The sequence below is a fragment of the Vicugna pacos genome, chromosome 35 (assembly GCF_048564905.1).
Source record: "Vicugna pacos chromosome 35, VicPac4, whole genome shotgun sequence".
NCBI lineage: Eukaryota > Metazoa > Chordata > Mammalia > Artiodactyla > Camelidae > Vicugna > Vicugna pacos.
In genome coordinates this window covers 9,051,778-9,069,742 of record NC_133021.1, presented here as the reverse complement: position 1 = coordinate 9,069,742, position 17,965 = coordinate 9,051,778, and the positions used below count along the sequence as shown (strand labels likewise).

Genomic DNA, 17,965 nt, shown 5'->3' with positions numbered 1-17,965 from the left:
TGTCAAGCAGACTGGAGTGAGCGAATCCTTGGAGTTAGAGGAATCAATTAAACCTCACAAGGAAAATAAGAAATAAAATGTAGCAGGGCCTCAGTGTTAGTAGATGTAGGAATGGAAATGGGCAGAGAGATATAAACATTATTTTGAAATTAGCTACAGGTTTGATGACTGCATGTTTGGGAGAGTTAGCCGATGTGTGGACTGAATGCATCCCCTCAAAATCCATATGTCGAAACCTCATCTCCCAGGGTGATGATATAGGGATGCGGGGCCTTTGGGAGGTGATTAGTAGGATAAAATGAGGTCATGAGAGTAGAGCCCTCATGAATGGTATTAGTGTTCTTATACAGGGCCCCAAAGTGCTTGCTTCTCTCTCCTCTCTGGGCCATGAAGATAGTGGGAAGACAGCCATCTTCGAGCTGGCAATCCTCTCCCAGATACATTGACCTTGAAAGCCTCAGCCTCCAAACCATAAGGAATATGCTGGTTGTTTAAGCCACCCGACACACGGTAATTTGTTACAGAATCCCAGACTGACGAAGACAGTGGAGAATGCCACTGCGTTTTGCACTGATTGCCTGGAGAATGCTGAAACCCAGGGAAGTGGGCAGCACAGACGTTTACTCATTTAATCCTGCCAACACTGTAGGGGATAGAGTCTACATTTTCCTCGCTATTTAAAAGGTAAGGAAAAAGAGGCACAAATAATAACAATGACAACGACAACAACAACAACAACAGCAACAATAATTTGTCCAAGATTCACACAGAACTCCCTGGAGGGAGAGTGAGAATTAATACTTATGCAGGCTGGCCCCAGAGCCCCTGCTCATAAATACTAAGTCAGATCACCTTGCTTATTTAATCAGTTTTTTTCAACTGTGATATGAGTGTACTGTGTCCAGTAACTTATAATTTCAAAATACCTCACTGTAAGGGAAACATTAGTCGCAGGCATTACAACCCACAGAAAGCTAGACATACAAAAATAACTTGTTAGGGCAAGATAACCAATAATGTTTTTAAATATTATACCTGCTGACCCTTTGCAATAAAGTGTTTATTTATAATTCTGTCTGGCTACAGAATAACATCATAATCCTGCATGTGGCTGGTGGCTCTCATGTTGGACAGCACGGGTCTAGAGAATTTAAATGACTTGCCCAGCCTTGCCCAGGAAGCTCGTGGTGGGATCAGAGCTATAGTCTGGGACTGTTCCTTCCTATCCAAGTCCCTATGGAAGTTTAGAAGCTTCTCCTTTGGTGCCCAGCTGTCTATCCGTACTTATGACATCTTGTCAGGTGCCCCGGCCTGCTCCTGAACATCAGCCAGAACCCACTTCTGCTCTTTTTTGGCCAGGTAATACCTTCTAGCAACTTCCATTGCCTTCTTGGCATCAGTTTTTACATGGAAGGGTAGTGGCTAGAGTAGGAAATGTGTCCACATGACAGGTTTTTCATAAATATAGTAGGAGTGGTCAAGAGAAGAAAACCTCAGGAATACGAGTGGAAGCAGGTCATTTAATATACCAAATGCGTACTTTCAATGTATGTTTGTGTTTCCGAGTCCACGCTTGTTCTACTCGTGCATTATAGGCCAACACATCAGGAGACAAGGATTTGGGGCAAGAAATAGCGGCTTTAATTTGTAAAGCCAGCGGAGAAGATGGTAGACCAATGTCCTGGAGAACCATCATCCCAAGTCAGAATTCAGGCTCTTCTTATATTAAAAAGGGGAAGCGGGAATGCTTGGTTGTTGCAAACTTGGTGTATGAATTCTTTGTTGTTAGAATCCTTTGTTCTTGCAGCTCTTCACCTGGGTCAGATCCGTGTAAACCTCCAACAAGCAAATGTTATTTTCTATTCTGTATCTTGTTATCTTTATACGAATGGAAAAGTGGTAATATCCTTCAAAGTCAGAGCCTTGAGAATAGGGTCTCCTGTATATTTCAGGATCTAGGCAACATTGTTTCACAAAAGGTGCAGAAACAGCAAGACTAAGCCTAGGAAACAGGGCACAGGTTTAAAGTCAAAGGAACAGATCTAATATGGAGTCAGATTTGTTCTTTCCTATTTCAGTAGTGCCATGGAGAAGGCACTCCTGGAGGCTTTCTCTCTCAGCCTCTGTGCGCCTCTATTGAAAACCCGTCATCGCTATCTGGCCTGCTGGAAAACCAGTCCGCCTGTTTTGCCCTGAAGTTGTGTTCTGTTTATAACTCATCTCTACTCCTTGGAAAACAACTCAATAAAAACTCAGTTGGTTTCCCACCAGCCCTGAGCAGGGGTGAGGGATAGCATGTTATTATTTTATAAAAAAAGTATATAAAAAAGTTTTAAAACAGCACTGGGCACATAGGAGAGAGACAATCAATGCTTCCTGGCTTAAATCGAAAATGATGACTCAGTGAGTCTATGGCTGCTGTATTTGCTGAACTAGTTACTCCTTTGCTCCATTACACATTTATTTTAACTGAAAAAGAAATATATGCATATGGTTAAAAAAATTCAAACAGAGCAAAAAATACTCAAGTGAAAGAAGTTTTCCCTCATCCTCTGTTCTTACACGCCTCCCTGGAGATGCCAATGTTTACAATCCTTTGTGTGCTTTTCCAGATATGCTATGCAAGTTCCCACCAATGTATGTAAATTCCTTTAAAGTTTTACTTATTTTTAACTTTAAGGGATTTAAATCCTCAAGTGGCTTCTGCCACAGTAATAGAAAAGAAGAAATCTGACTCCATATTAGATCTGTTCCTTTGACTTTAACCCTGTGCTCTGTCTCCTAGGCTTCTTCTTGCTTGTAAAACAATGTTGCCTAGAGCCTAAAATATACAGGAGAGCCTATTCGGAAGGCTCTGACCTTTAAGGGTATTTAACACTTTTCCAATCATATAAAGATAACACGTTGCAGAATAGAAAATAACGTTTGTTTTGTTGGAGGTTTACAGGGATCTGACCCAGGGAGATAGCTGCAAGAACAAAGGATTCTAACAAGAAGGAATTCCTACACCAAGAAGTTTGCAAAAACCAAGCACATAGGAAAGCAGCCTGAATTCTGACTTGGGGAGATGGTTTTCCAGGACATTAGTTTGCCATCTAGGTCTACAGAAACTTGCTATTCCATGCCCCAACACTTGGTCTCCCAACTTACTGGCCTGTCCTGCACTGAGGAGAATGAATTTGGACTCAATAACACTTCTACCTACCTAGCAAGTTGGACACTGGGACTGAGGGCAGCTCTCCCACACACAGGGGCCTACGGTGAGCCCTTGATTATTCCCCGAAGTTGGGGTGTGGTTTACCCAGGAGGGATGGGGACTCTACACCAACACTCAGGCAGTCTGCTCCTTCTGGGGCTCTGACATTTTACCTCCCGCTCCCTGCCAGCCCAACATTTGGGACAGTGGAGCTAAGGCAGAGATCGTGCCTGCCTGTTTCCCAGCGTGTAAAAGGGGAATATGTACTCTTCCCAAGGTAGTTCTGAGAAACAACACCTGCGGGTGCTTGGTTCCCTGAGCAACAGTAAACCTAGCTCCTTGTGGGGGCAACGGGTATGATACCCGTAGGGTTTCTGCAGAGACCTTAGCTGGAGGGCTGGGCCAGGGACGTAAAATATGAGCTGTGGGCAATGACGGGTAAGAGAAGGGTGTATAGGCAGGACTGCTGCCTCCTTCGGGGTGCCACAAGAGGTAAAACGCTTTCTCCCCATCTCTGTTACTCCCCTCCCAATTCCAGATAACTGCCTTCCCTCTGCTCCTCCTGTCCATGTGTCTCCCTCCACTTTTCCCCGCCTCCCCTCCTCCTCCCCTATTCTCCCTCCCTCGGTTCCCCTTCTCTCTCAGGACCCAGAGCAGATCGCTGGCCCTCCTGCGCATGCGCAGTTGCTGCCAGCTGGACCGCGGGTTGGAAGCTCCAGCTCCGAGCCGGGGATCGGCCCCAATGGCTTCTCAGCTCTGTCGCCCTGTAGGCCTTTGGCTACTGCCTGGGGCCGGGGCCTCTGGCTGTGGAAGTGCAAGGTGAGGGGATATCGGGAAAGGGGTGAGGCGGCTGCGGGAGGGCGGTCGGCGTGTCACAGCCCCCCAGGGCGCCAGTCAGCGTGTGTTCAGCTGGATTGCTCGGGCCAGACCCCTCTGCCCGCGCCACCTGCCCCGGCGCCCCGGCCACAGCTGTCCAGGGCCAGGTGTGCCCCTGCCGCCTCTTGGCCCAGCCGGGCTCCCCTCAGTCCGCGGCTGGCGTCCGCTTCCCCTCTCCCGCCCGCGAGTCCTCCCCTCCCGGGCTTCCTCTCCTAGGCCGCCGACCCGTCCCCACCACTGGGGGGGCTGTGTCCCGGGCGGGCGGGGTCTGCACACCCGGACGGGGCGGGCGGCTTGGGCTGGGGCTGGGGCTGGCCTCCGAGCGGGGCTGCAGCCTGCGTCCCCCACCCCGCTCTCCCTGCCCCGCGACCCCGGGGCTGCCTTCCTCTCCCTTTCCCGATCCCTGAGGTCCAGATTAGCGGCGTGGGCGCTGCTCCCCAGGCTGAGAGCCCGCGGCTGTAACTCCCAGCTTCTCCTGGTGGAGTCGGGAAAAGGGAGCGGCAGTGCTGAGGGAGCTTCTGTCTCCTTGATCAGGATTTCTGCCCCAGGTAAGTACCTTGAACACTTTCAGGTGTTATGATGGCGGTGCTTGTTGATGTCACATGTTTTTATACTGAGAGGGATTACAGTGGTGAAAGCAGGGCTTGGTTCAGTTAAAAATGAGCTGAAGGCATGAGGCTGTCTCATCCTCCATCATTCACTCTCCCAGGGTGAAATGTGAGACCGTCGATCTTAAAAAGATACTTATAGTCCCTAACTAGTCCAGCCCAGCTATTGTGTGTTAACAGGAACAGCACAACCTGAGGCGTTGGAGACCCAGGGACATTGCACTCCTAAAGAGCTCCTGGCAAAATCTGGTTTGTTTTGTTTTTTTTTGTTTGTTTGTTTTACTTAAATTGTGGGACAGACTAGTAGTATAGAGGGAAAAATAATTGGCAAGAAGGATTTTTTCATATAACAGCTTTATTGTGATATTGTTCACACACCATGAAGTCCACCCACTTGAATGTTACAATTCAGTAGCTTTTAGCATATTCACATTTGTGCAACCATTATTATTCCAGAACGTTTTCATCAAATCAGAAAGACCAGTTGAAATGCATGACCTATCCACCCCTTCCCAGTGGTGGTTCTAAAGAAGTTTCTTGGCTGTTCCTGACCATAAATTAACTTGTTACATTCCATGAAATATCTGGGAGGAATTCTAATCAGAATTGCAATGAATCTGTCTATCAAAGCAGGAAGAATTAATGTCTTTATGGCATAAACTTCTTCTACACATGAATATATCTGGGACCCTATCTTTTCATCTGTCCAGAGCCAGGCCTATGGGAAATCCTCATTAATTCTTGGGTTTGTGAATGATGAGATTCAATACATCATTAGATGCAACTGTAGCCTTTCACTGAAGAGAAAAGTAACCTCGTAGAAGCCAAGTGATTCTCTGATGGTTAGAATGAGTGACCGCCAGTGCTGGAGTATTCGAGTGGACTTGGTGCTTGCAGAGTTCTCCACCACCTACAGCTAAGGGGATTACCGTGTTCTTTTACTTTTTTTTTATGGCGTTGCTTTTATTTTTACTTATTATATAAAATTATTTTTTATTGAAGTGTTGTAAATTTACCATGTTAGCTTCAGATGTACAGCAGAGATTCAGTTATAAGCTTATGCATATGTATATAAATGTTTTTCAGATTGTTTTTAGTACAACTCATTACAAGAAATTGAAAATAGTACCCTGTGCTATATAGTAGGTCCTTGTCATTTATTTTATATTTATTAATGTGTATCTGTTAATCCTCCCTTTCCTGCCTGCTAACAACAGTTTGCTTTCTATGTCCATGAGTCTATTTCTAGCAGCACCGTTTTTGCTAGCAATATATGCTGGTTGGCTCTTTTCTGTTTCAGTAGTTCCATCTTATGTGTGGGCGTTTTTCTTCTGGTGGGCCTGTGTGTGGTTTGCACACGTGATAATAGAGATCTGTATTTGGGAGAACTCCAGGCCTCGTGTAGTCCCTCGTATGGAGCGCCCACTGAACTGATGCTTGAACTTGGAAAAAAACAGTAAATGTTGGAATTTCCACTATGGTTGAGACTTCCAGGTTTCTATAACCTCTTTAGCCCACCTAAATTTTGGCTGCACCCAATACTGGATAATTTGGTGGAACTTCATGGTATGGTGGTGTAGAGACAGGGCCTTGTATGCTTCTTCTCTTTCCTTTTTCTAACAATCATTTTCCTGGGCCTTCCAGGTACTCCCCCAGAAGGGCCCAGGGCTGGCTTGGTGCTGCACTGAGGCAATATTTGTTAATAAGTCCCTTTCCTCATCTCTTCTGAGCCTCCATTTCCTTCTCTGCACAATGAGGGCTTAGACTAGATAAGTGCTTTTCAGTTTCTTTTAAAGCCATGTTTCCTTTGAGAAACAGAAAATTCAAATCTCTCCTCCCATCACAACCCTTTAGATTTTGACACGTCCTCCAAGGAGTCACATAGCTCTTTGTGGTAAATTGACGTGATTGTGATTCCACGTGGCACAGAAAAGACTCTTCAGAGATTTATTGCAGGGAGAGGGCAGGAAAGGGGCAGTATGTCACACTTTCTTGTGTGAGCACTGGAGCAAAGGCTTGGGTTTAAATACAGTGTCTGATGTGGCATCTCTCTAATCTTGCACAATGTGATAAACCTCTATCCCTAGTTTCTTAATGTGTCAAGTTGGGGTGGTAATGTTTTAAGGCTTTTGTGAAACATTATACACATAAGCCATTTGTGTCTCGGTAGATACAAGACCTGCTAGAGAGTCGGAATTTCTTTAAAAATACATATATATTGTCCACATCACTCTGTCTGTGTGTATTTTGAAGTTCCTGGAGGGTGAGGGTTGAGTGTAATGTCCATCGTGGGACAGGTGGCCCATGGGTCTGTGTGCCTCAGATTGCCCCCTCCTCCCCAGTCCTCTTCCTCTCAGTCCAGGATGAAGTTCCCTAGTAGATTTACACATAGGTCTTGTGGAAATGGCTTTTCATTTTATTGTTTCACCAAGGAGGGTTGCCATCATGATCTCTGTGGTCAGGTTTTGGTGACCTGAAGGCTATGCAATTGGGGATTTCTATTTTATAAAAAGAAAAAAAATTACAAATACAAAATTAGACCTAGGTTGGTGGCAGGGGCTTTTGAAAGTGGGGACCATTAGCTTTTTTAGCTTCAGGTGCAGTGGCCTCTGGCCACGAGGACACATCCTCATGCTCTGAATTTGGAGGGACCAGTGGGTTCAGTGGGAATATTTACTGAGTGCATCTCATGGGCTGCGCATTCTCTTATTTGTACTGTGTGTTCCTTATTTGAGACGGTGAGCTGATTTAAACTCAATAGCCTCTTTAAAATAATAGACTTTTTATTTTTAGATGTAATGTAGATTCCCATGTAGTTGTAAGAGATAATATGGAGAGGGCCTATGGACTCTTTGCCCAATTTTCTTTAATAGTTCCATCTTGCAAAGTTGGGGTACTATTCATTCGTGACTCACTAACCCTTTTAGGTTTGTGTTATTGCCCTCATTTCTATTTATGAATAAACTGGTGTTGAGAGAAGCACACAGGTCTGCCCAGGTCACCCACGTGGTTAGTGAAGATTTGGGTGGAACGTGGGCTTGGCATTTCCAAGCAGTACCATTATGATGGTCTGTGGCAGGGAGCAGCATTCACTTTGCTTGTTTATTCATTCATTCAACAAACATTTATTGAATAAACTCTGTGGGTCAGATGCTTTCATAGGGTTATCTGATTCTTCAGCAGTATGGAGAATCAGGTAATGTTTTCTTTTTTTTTTTTAATATGAGAAAAATATCTCTGAGAGGTTATAATCTCCCCAAAGGAAAAATAGCTCATAAATGAGGGATAGTACATTTGTACAGTTCCTTCTTCTTATGCAGGTGGTACCCTAGGCATTTTACATTTGCAAACTTCCATAATCCAGATATATTCTTGTAAGGCAAGAAGTTTTTTTTTAATTGAAGTATAGTCAAGTTTACAATGTTGTGTCAATTGCAAGGTGGGTTTTTTTTAATTTTGAATGGAGAAAATATTTTTTGAGGGGGTTAATTAAGTCTATTTATTTGTTTCATTTTTCTAAAATGAGGTACTGAGGATTGAGCCTAGGTCCTTGAACATGCTAAGCACGTGCTCTACCACTGAACTGTACCCTCCTCCCCAAAGCAAGTTTTCTTACCCATTATTCTGCACCTTAGGAGTTCAAATAAATTGGCGTTGAAATCCAGATATTTTGATCCTACTATGGTTCTTTGCATTATATCCTGCTGAGGGGTGGGGAAGCAGTTCCTTTATTCATTCATTTATTCAGCAGTTTTGAGCACCGACTTTGCATCAGGGCCTGCCTAGGTGCTTGGAAACAGAAAACAAGAAATGATCCTTTTCTGCAGGGGATGGAAGCCTAGACCAAAAGCTGGGTTATGTGATCTGAGCTTCAGTAGCCATGTGCAGATGCTGAGGACAAAATCATCCCCGATTTGCTTGGACTTCCCTTGCCTTCTGGCTGGTGCACACCAGGTCGCCTCATCCCAGTGAGGCCCGCAGCCCACAGCACAGTATGTACATCGATTTACCCTCCCTTCTCGGCAGGGCCTGCAACATGAACGCCCCTGACTACGTGCAGTGCGCTGAGGACCACCAGACTCTCCCGATTGTGGTCCAACCCGTGGGGATCATCTTAGAGAATTTCTTTTGCATCTATAATGGAATCTCCTTGGTGAGCCAGATCAGACTGTGCGGCTCCCAGTGGGCACTCTGTATCTACTATAGGTATCTCTATGCGCCCGAGAATGGATGGAGTGACTTCCAGACCCACCACAATGTCATGGGCCTTGTCACCATTACTGACTGCCTCTTGGCCAAGACCTTCTAGAAGCTCCACGCACAGAGGAGCTGTATGGCACCACGCTCTACGACTCTCAGCTCTTTGTCTTTGTGCTGTATGGGGAGGTGGCCGAGCAGCCGCACACCGACGTGGCCTTCAATCTACGAGGACTGCAGGGTGGTGGAGAAGAGGATCGACGACTTCACTGAGTCACTCTTCATCTTGCCCAAGTCCAAGTGGCTGGATGGGGACCCCGAAAATTCTGGGGAGAAGACCCCCCTCCTCTACATCCTATTTGAGAAGGAGGACTTCGTGGGACTGGACACAGACAGCAGGCAAGTCAACCTGAAGGCCGGGCCACCCTGGCTGTGTGACAGATTGCTTCCCTACATCCAGAATGGGATCATCAAGGAGGAGGGCTTTCTTGTAGCCAAGGCGGGAAGGAGGTGTAGCCCGCCGGTTTTCAGACGTTTAAAACTAAATCCGCCTTTGTTTCAGAGAGATCCTTTTAGGGTTAGTGTGGACACTTACTCCCCCTTTTCAGCCAGGACACTTGGGGGGACCCCTGGAGTTGCTGTCCAATAGAGTAGCCACAGCTACTGTTGTTAGTAGTGCTGGGGAGGAGGCCGGTCTGAGCTGAGATGTGCTGTAGGTCAAATGCACATCAGACGCTGAAACTTGTCTAGTAAAAAGAATATAAACTATCTTGTTACTTTCTATATTGATTACACGTCAAAATGATAGTATTTTACATTCAGTAGAATAAGTAAGGTCTGTTCTTAAAATCAGTTACTTGGTTTTTTTTTGGTACATTTTAAACGTGGCAACTGGGAAACGTTATTTACATGACTCTCATTTCATTCCTGTTGGACAGCCTGTCCTGGGACAGTTTCATCCCTTTGCTTATAAATGAGACTCTGAATCCCGAGACGCAGAACGAGGTGCTGGTTGAGCTCAGGGTGGAGCCGATGTCTCCTGCCTCCCAGGCCCAGCACCAGCACGGCTCAGGCCCTCTCCCCTGCCTGACAGCCACCATGCCAAGTTAGGACATCAGAAACACTGCCAGGGGCTTCCGAATTAGCTCCTTACGCAGGGAAAGGCGTGTCACGGTGTATGGGACACAGCAGGGAAAAATTCGTCCTCACTTTGTCCCTGTGATTAGGTCAAAGGCCCCACTCTGCCTTGGAAGTGCAGACGATCACTTCTGGGCTGCCTAACCCCTCACCCTCTACTATGTTTCCCTGTGTATCTTTCAAGCTGTCCCTCGGGCAGAAGAGGGTGAGACGTCTTTGCCGAGAGGTGGTCCCCCTTTACTGGGGAGAGTGAGGTGAGCTGTGTCCCCCCGGCCTACGGCCTCGGGCCTTGAGTCTGGAGAGCGCTCATGGCGGTCCCACAGGTGACGGTCGGAGGACATGGCACGTGCTGCCGGGCCCGCTGTGCAGGAGGGGCTCTGTGATTCTCTGTGATTCTAAGGTCAGATTCTACTTTCTTGTTGTTGGTAAGATGGAGGAGAAGATGCCAGAGAATTGATAAAAAGAAAATCCACACCAGTCCTGTGAATGACAGACACAGGGGATCCGTGTCCCACCTGCGTGTGGTGCCTGGCGGGCTCTGGAATAATTTTCACTTCCTCCCCGGACATTCCTCTATGGCTTAAGGAAGGGGAGAGGCATGTCGTGGCCATGATCTGTACTTGTCCTCACAGGGCCCTGTGATCTACATGCCCACACTACACTTCTGCTCCTTGGAGATGAGGTGTCAGGTTTAGGAAACTGGGCACTGCTGAGGGCATAGCTGCCAGAACCGTGCTACACCAAGGCTGGCTCCGTTCACCTCACCTGTCACCTCCTGTTGAGTCCTAAGGCGTCATTCAAGGTAGGTGCATCGGTGCAATGAAAGCAGGGACCTCCTTCACCCCCTGGACAGACTGGTGGGTGATCAGTGGAAGCCTGGAGCCCTGCCCCAGCCCCACGCCAGTGCCTCCTATTTTGTCATAGGAGGCACTGGTGACATTTTTGCTCAGCAACTGCTTGGCTCTGATTCTGCAGAGCCAACAGAGAATGCCAGCTTGTTTTTGCCTTTTGAAGTCTGCCCTTGGGATTTGGCGGAGTAGCTGGATGTGTGCTTAGCCCATAGTGGTTGACACTGTCACCATTGTTTACCCAGAACCTCGTGTACCAGGCATGGCTGCCGGCATCAAAATACAGCAGCGCATTAAACCTCCCTCCTGGTGGGTCTGTCTGTTCTGGTACCATAAGGGCTCAGCCAGCATCTGAACGTCAGTGAGATAATGTGGCCAGTGAGCTCGGGTCAAGCACGTTCTCCTCCAGTGACTTTTACTCCATTGTTGCTTTTACTATTACACAGTCATTAATTTTTTAAACAATGCTTTGGTTCAGGAGCAGAACCTAATTCTCCCCTGTTCCTCTTGGTGGGAGTGAGTAAAGTTGTCCAGCTTGAAATGTGACCACATTTTGTAGCTCAAAAGCTGTCTACACGCATCTAGGTGAAGTTTTGGTTTGGGGCGCTGACCACGTTGGGGTCCCCCGGCAGCATCGCTCCCCTCAGGCCCCTGCCTTCCCTGGATCAGGAGGTGAGGGTGGGTCTCACCGTCCCTGCGTCCCTGTCCTCATCACACTGACGTAATTTCTTGTAAATGCTGTCAAAGTCATTTTTGTTCTCGTGTGTTTCTAATTTTGGCTGTTCCTCTATTCCTTTTTCTATTTTCCTTTTTCCCTTATACCACCCCGTGAGCATGTTGTTGGGTCTGAAAATGTGGGCTGTGCACACCCTGCATTGGAATAGCCAGATCGCCCTCTGTGCCATCTCCATCGCTATAAAAAGCAAAAACTTAACAGTTGCCATGATTCGTATATTACCCTAGTCATCTTATTTTCTACTTTTTTGGAATTTTTGCTATGTTAGCACATCACCCACTGGAGTTTGATATCTGTTAAAGTCCTTGCTTTGAGGAACCTGTTAGTTCGTCCTTATATTTGGTAACAAATGCTCTCTTACTAATTTTGTTTATTTGTTTTGAAGAAGTGAGATGCGAATTGATTTAGGCGGCTGCTGAGGGATTCTTTTCATGGAGTATTTAAACTTGGAAAGTCAAATTCTGCAGCACCTTGCTTGATTCTGGCTTTTACACAAACGTGCTCGGCACACGGTTCCTGGCTGTCGCTGTGTGACGTGCGTGACGGCGCTTCCTGGCCGGCGGTCACTGGTGAGGAAGTGGCCGGCTCGGGGGCGAGCAGCTGCAGGGGACGCTGTTGGAGGAAGCAGTCACCGGTTTTTTGTTTTTTGGTTTTTTTTTTTTGCATTCACCTTCCCAGTGCCATTTACTTTACTTTGCATTCATAGAGGGGCAGGAGCGGGTCTAAAACCATGCCACTCTTTTGTTCCCTTTATGAGGCTGGTTTTTCTAAGTATCAGGAAAACATTGCCTTGTCCTAAGGAGCTGGTTCACTTGGATCTGGTGGACACAGGGACCGCTAAAGGGGACCGTAGCTTCCTCTCTGCTTCAGCCAGTGGGCATTCAGAGCCGGGTCTGTGGTTTGCCTCAGCAGCCGTGCAGGCCTCCCTGCCGCGGCCTTTACTTTTACCCCTTTTTGGCAGTAAATAGCTGCCTCTGTGTCTGTTGCAGCTGATGTCCACCACTGACGGCCGTGTGGTTATTTTGCGGTAGTGAGTCTCCAACACCCCTGTCAGCCGTGAAGGGACCTTGCATTCTCACCCCGACCCTGGTTCATCTCACCCAGGGAAAGGGCTTGGCCACCACCGTCATGCTGGACATGAGGCCTTGTTTCTCCTTTCATGCTCTGGTCCAAATGTGGACACTTCATCCTTCACTGACTTGGTCTCGCTTGAGACAGTCCAGACTTTCTGAAAGAGTCCATCACATTCTGGGGGGGAACAGAACAGAAGTAAGAGTCGCAAGTAGGAGTCTAGGCTGTCTGGGTTGGCAAATGCAGGCTGGGATCTGTGATGGCCGGTCTGTGCCCTGGAAACTGGCCTTTCCCGTGGCTCCCGAGAGAAAAGGGGTCGGAGCGAGAACAGACTTGCCTGGGTTCCTACCATCCTCATCTGCTCACTGACAGGAGTGTCAGCTAACTAGGAGCTCCCCCAGACCTCGGGCCCTTCAAACCTCAGATCACGGGAGATCCTTGAATCCCTTCTTCTGGTCCTTCTTTGTGAGAATCCAGTGCCTTCTGAGGTGACTGGCAGCAGGAGATGCCTCCCCCTCCAGGGAACTCCCTTCGGAGGACTGTGACTCAGTGCACCTTGCTGTGAGCTTGTGGGTTTCCATCGTGCTCCCTGCAGAACCAGACTTGAGACTGGCTTAGCGACAGAAATAACAAGACTGATTCCAGGGCAGGGCCAGGTGGAGGGAACAGTGGAAATTGAATGTGACCTCAAACACCTAGGTGGGTGCTGGGGCTGTTACTAAAATGGGGAGCCTGGGAGGTACCTGCCAGGAATCGAAGTCTAGAGTAAATGGTGGACATAAGGCCTTTTTTTTTTGACATATGGCATTTTTAAGATGCCATTTGTCATCCAAGTTAGGACTTCCAAGAGGCACTCGTGTCTATGAGCCTGGGGCTCAGGTGAAGGAGCCGGACTAGAGATACACATTGGGATTCGTCATTCTTAGCTGGTGTTCACAGCCGTGCAAGTGGATCAGCTCATCTCAAGAGGTGCAGACTGTGTCTGAGGGGGGGCAGGGCTGTGCCTGGTTTGGAGGAAAGCCCGGACCATGCAGCTTTGGTGTGTCAGTCAGCGGCGTTTGTGATTTTCAGAGCAATGGCATTTATCCTTAAGGTTCTGGGGGGTGGGCAGGGCCACACAGGAAGAAATCTGAAGAGAGGGTTTTGGCCACGTGTGCGCGTCTTGGGACGATCCAGAGGCTGCAGGGTCCAGAAGGGGAAACTCCTCAGAAGCTGGAGTCGGAGTGGGGAGTTGGGAGAATGTAGTCACACTCTCCTGTGATGAAGGGAGGGAGGCCTAGGGAGTCCGCACCCTAGCGGACTCTCTTTCCCACGAACAAAAGGCAATCAGACAGAAGATTTGAGGTAAGAAGGGATGGGCGTTGGGAGAGGAGCCAACCTGGAGAACGGTGGTTGAACAATTCTTGAATAGTCTCCCTGAAACATAGAGTTAAAAAAAACCCAGACTCTTAAGAATATTGATAGTGACTGGGGAGGAGGCAGTTGTTTTTCTGACCTCCTAAGGGTAAGGTATGTATCCGGGGATATACAGAAGAATCGGGCAGTCTGTTCCTGGGGCTTCACCCTTACCAGGGGGAACAGTGCAAGTTTAAAGGGGGAGAAGGGCAGCGGAGGGAAACTAGCCAGGTCCCGTGTCACGTACCAGTCGGCTGCCCTACTTGCATGTTGCATTCACATCCATGCCTCCCAAGTGGGCGGTGGCAGCCCCGTTTTGAAGATTGGGAAGCCTCCTCAGAGGTTTAAGGAATTGGTTCATTTAGCAGCTAGTAAATGCTGTAGCAGGATTCCAGCAGGGCCTTGTCAGACTTCAAGGGCATGTTCTCTCTACTAATTCCGGTTGTAACTGAAATGGTGAAGTGAGTCAGTTTCGGAGCCTTTCAGAGAAAGTACGCTTTAAGTGCCTCAGGACTGTTGCACAAAGCTCAGTGTTCTTTCATGGTTCGGAACCACCGCAGTGCTTTTTGCCCCACAGATGTAAGGTCTTACTCCTTTGACGATGGCGTGGTTGTAAATGACATACAGGTGCAAAACCACACTTAGCAGCTTCTGAAGGGAAACTCTCCTGTTCTCCCTTGATCGGCTTTCTTCCACAGGATGTAACTGTGCTGCAGCTAAGGCCTGAGCTTTCCGTATGGAGTGAGGGTTTGATATCCAAATTTAGCATAAAACAGTCAGATGGAGAAAATCGAAGATGACAATATATTTTGGGGTTTCATTAGACAAGACATACTATCTGTTAATGGCTCATAAAGCTAATGAAATTGAGTACAGAACATTGCATTTCTTACTTTCTACTGAGAGCTGTCTTCCAACATAAGGTTCTCTGCTTTGGAACTTCAGCTCAGCCACTAGGGCGCCTGTCATAGTGTTGGTGTGATTGCATTTACACAGTGCATGTAATCTGGGCTTCCTTAGCCCCAAACACTCCAGTGCAGAATCATAGGCTGTAGCCATCACTTAGTTATACAAATACTTCTAAAACTATATGATACCAAAAAAAAAAAAATAAATAAAAATAAAGAGAGAGAGGGAGATTGCCTTTATCAAAGTTCCTTTGGATTTTAACTGCAAAGTGTTGTTGAGCAGCTCTGGTTTCCTTTGGATATGAATATATACATTTCTTTGCATGTAACTTGGATTTCAGGCTTGAACACCAAGCTCTTGTTTTCCATGAGCCACAAAAATCATAGCCAAATGACACACGTATGAAACAGTTTATTCTTTTTATCTGAGACAGAATCCCTGAATTTGGGACTTGAGCTGCGACTTTCCTATTTGCTCTTCCCACCCCTCTTGTCACCTCACTCCTTTTTCCCACGTGGCCTCCAAGAGGTCATGGTCTCATAGGAGCAGGTGGACAAATACCAGTTGGTCGCCAAGCAGTGCTGCTGTAGATGGAGCCCAGCCAAGAGCTAAAGGACATCATCAGGGAGGACTTCCTGGAAGAAATTGGCTCTACATTCAGTTCTGGGGACAGAGTAAGAGTCAGCCAGGGGAAGGAATCAAGAGGGTGACTCAGGTGGCAGGAGCAGCCCGGGTAGAGGCCTGGAGGCTTGTGGGGTGGGGACTCGGGGAGACTGCCCTGTGTGGTCCAGGGTGGTGGGTGACCCTGCTTTGAAGGACACTGGAGAGGGCCTAGGGGTGGAGGGCTTTGGAGGAGCTTGGTTTTTACTAGAACTGACACAGAAGAGGCAGTGAAGGGTGTCAGCAGGAAGTGACCCTTAGGAGAGCAGCTCTGCCTGTCCTTTTGAGTCCCACCCCTTCATTCTTTTATTCACAACACACGCAATTCTGAGTGTCTAGGGGAGAGGGGGTGGACCCACAGTAGTAAGCAAAATGTACTTGCTTCTTGAGAGCTTAGCAGTGTCAGAAGTTGACTTAGATTAAAATGTTTTATTAACACAGCAGGGCACCTAATCCAAAGTGCGGAGGTTGGAGGGAAGGAAGACTTCCTTGACAAACAGTTAAAATGAGCCTGGAGGCTAGTGGGAAGTAGCAGCAGGTCACGGGGCCCCTGAGGTCACTGGGGACCTGGTACTGAGGTGAGGATGGACAAGCAGGGTCGGGGGTGGGGCTAGAACTCTACCAGGGAGCCTTGATGGGTTTGAAGTGGGGGAGATGTAATCAAATTTGTGCTTTGGGAAGGCTGCCTTGGCTGTGTGTGTGTGTGTGTGTGTGTGTGTGTGTGTGTGTGTGTGTAGCGGGGAAGAGGGGGAGAGTGTCACCAACTGGGAGGGTCATTAGAAGACCATTCACAGGCTCGGAGGCCACCAGTGGGAGAGGGGCGTCAGGGCTGCTTGGGGACCGCAGGGGCAGAGTGGATGCCGGGTTTCCTTATGTGGAGGGCTTGTTAGCGGGGTCGCTCTAGCGACACCTTGTGGCTGGAAGTAAACAGATGGAGGCCGCCAGGTGGACTTACCTCTTCTCTCCTTCCCTGCCTTGTGTGATGATCTTAGCTCTGCCAACATATGGAACAGAAGAGCTAAGTTCCAGAGTAGCCCAGGACTTTGCTGGGCTCGTTCAAGTGAGAGCAGATAGGATTTAGGCTTGTGTTGAGATCTGTAAGTTAACTTAGCTAGAAACGTCCTGTCTTTTGGATTTTCATAGGGGTAGTAATTCTTGATAAAGATTGCTTTCTTGGTGAGAGGAATTTTAATACAACTGATGTCTTTCTCAAAAAATATCTTATCTTTTAAGAAATTTAATATTCAAAATAATAGGAATATTTTAAAATGATAAACTAAGGCTTTCGTGTAGTTTCTTTGGTTTCTGAGTTGATGTGTAGGTAGACCCTTTGCATTACATAATAGCAGATCTTTGACAGTATTTAAAGAGCTGTTAGTGAGCGCCCCCAATTTGAAAGCATCATTAAAGCTTGCTCTGAAATAGTGAAGTCATATAGGTCTTGTTTGCAGAAGCCAGATATTTGGTTTATAATCTGCAGCATAGCTCCCTTTATAAAATAATAATAGATTCAAAATTAACAAAGTGGAAAATAATTGATTTTTTTAAAAAAATGAAACATAAACTTTCTTGTGCTATTGTTGCAACTGGAAATTTTGAAAAGAAAAATCCTATTGTAATATCATCTAATTGAAATACATATATGTCTGTCACATTTGAATAGTAACTGCACAGTGGTTTTTGAAGTCAGGATCATTCCAGCTCAGATACTGGCAGTGATGGTTGCTGGTTTTCAATGGAAGAGCCTAAATTTGCTTTCTTAGCTTTATTCTTTTCTTTTCTTATATTTTCTTTTCTTTTCTTTTCTTCTCTTTTCTTTTCTTTTCTCTCTCTCTCTTTTTTTTTTTTTTTTTTTTGGGTAGTGCGAGGGTTGAGTAGTGCTGTGCCAGCATGATTTGGGGGCAATTTGTGGGCAGATGTCGTGCAGCAGCAGTGAGATATTTCCATGCATTTTACTTTCTGGACATCACCAGGGAACATGTGTGGTTTGTGCCTGCAGGATGGGATGCTGCAGGACTCCCTGGTCCATCAATGTTATGTCTTGGAGCTGCTCCGGTCAGTGAATGATTTTCTGTGGCTTGGAGCTAATGTGGTCTGATGCAGATGATCAGATGTGTAACTAAAGTACTGTTACTTGAAATAAGAGAAAAGCTAGCAAAAATGTCTCTAAAATACAGGATGAGGGAGGAGAATTGGCTGAGCTGCTTACAGTGGGGAATATTCTCAGGTGACTCCCTCACTGTGTCTCCTGTCACTATCCCCCACAGCCCTGCATGGCAGTCCTACTGAAGCAACCATGCACTTTCTCAGAAACGCGCTGAATTTCCTTGTG

The 17,965-nt window shown here is 47.0% G+C and overlaps 1 protein-coding gene across 1 annotated transcript in view; it reads left to right on the top strand.

Annotated features, from left to right (window-relative positions):
- Positions 1–623: 623 nt before the first annotated feature.
- Positions 624–17,965, top strand: part of LOC140691494 (uncharacterized) — a 34,137-nt gene continuing 16,795 nt past the window's right edge. The window contains exons 1-4 of the mRNA XM_072955139.1: positions 624–684; positions 2,940–3,260; positions 3,735–4,015; positions 4,542–4,620. Of these exons, the coding sequence (XP_072811240.1) occupies positions 3,068–3,260; positions 3,735–4,015; positions 4,542–4,620 (553 nt within the window). The 5' untranslated portion in view covers positions 624–684; positions 2,940–3,067. The remainder of the gene's footprint in view (positions 685–2,939; positions 3,261–3,734; positions 4,016–4,541; positions 4,621–17,965) is intronic.